Source organism: Gavialis gangeticus, unplaced genomic scaffold, assembly GCF_001723915.1.
Source record: "Gavialis gangeticus isolate Ggan-Ray unplaced genomic scaffold, GavGan_comp1, whole genome shotgun sequence".
NCBI classification, from domain to species: Eukaryota; Metazoa; Chordata; order Crocodylia; family Gavialidae; genus Gavialis; species Gavialis gangeticus.
Window position 1 is genome coordinate 47,430,731 of NW_017728993.1, and position 694 is coordinate 47,431,424.

Genomic DNA, 694 nt, shown 5'->3' on the forward strand with positions numbered 1-694 from the left:
GGATTTAAGATAAGAGTCTTTTTCTTCTATGCTGCTGGGGGGGGCGGGGGGGATCAAGGGACTTTTTCTCCTAAGCTGATGGTGCAGGGCTCATCTTAGATTCAAGTAAATACTGTACATATATAACCAAATTCTGCACTCATCTGGTCACTGAATGAATACTAGGCCAGGCCTCGCTGGTTACATTCCAAATCCACCATTTCCAGGAGTCTCCTTAGTACATTTTGTAACTACAACATACAATAACAACCTGTAATCCAATTGCTTGTAAACCTACCAGAACTTCTTTCCCTACAGTCAGCATGGATGTGTAGGCTTCCAAATACACTTTGTGACACTGCTTTACAACCTCCAGCCCTTTCACTGTAATATCCTTAGCATCTCCCAGCCCCAGTCCAATCAGATAAAGCATTTTAACTGGGGCAGCAGGTGAGATGCCAGCTCCAGGGTGTGAATTTTGTAACCTGCTACAAAAAGGAAACAGATATTAGATGGGGGCAGATCACTGTGGATCAATCTACATCTCTGGAAAACATGATGGGACTCCTTCCCTGCCAAAAATACTGCTCCACTGGGCAGATGGCATCCCTAGCACCTTCTGAAAGGGAGCAGCTTCAATGCCCCTGCTTTACCTGGGGAGGCAAACCAGCCCCCCCCCCCAGTGCTATCCCTGTTTTCCTCTCTCCCCATAATA

General features: G+C 46.4%; 1 protein-coding gene across 2 annotated transcripts in view; it reads right to left on the reverse strand.

The window, feature by feature from the left end:
- Window positions 1-694, reverse strand: part of DPH5 (diphthamide biosynthesis 5) — a 60,788-nt gene that overhangs the window by 51,998 nt on the left and 8,096 nt on the right. Inside the window, exon 2 of one of the 2 annotated variants that reach the window (XM_019501695.1) lies at window positions 278-467. In XM_019501695.1, coding sequence (XP_019357240.1) covers window positions 278-467 — 190 coding nt within the window. The remainder of the gene's footprint in view (window positions 1-277; window positions 468-694) is intronic. The other variant, XM_019501697.1, reaches the window with a different exon arrangement.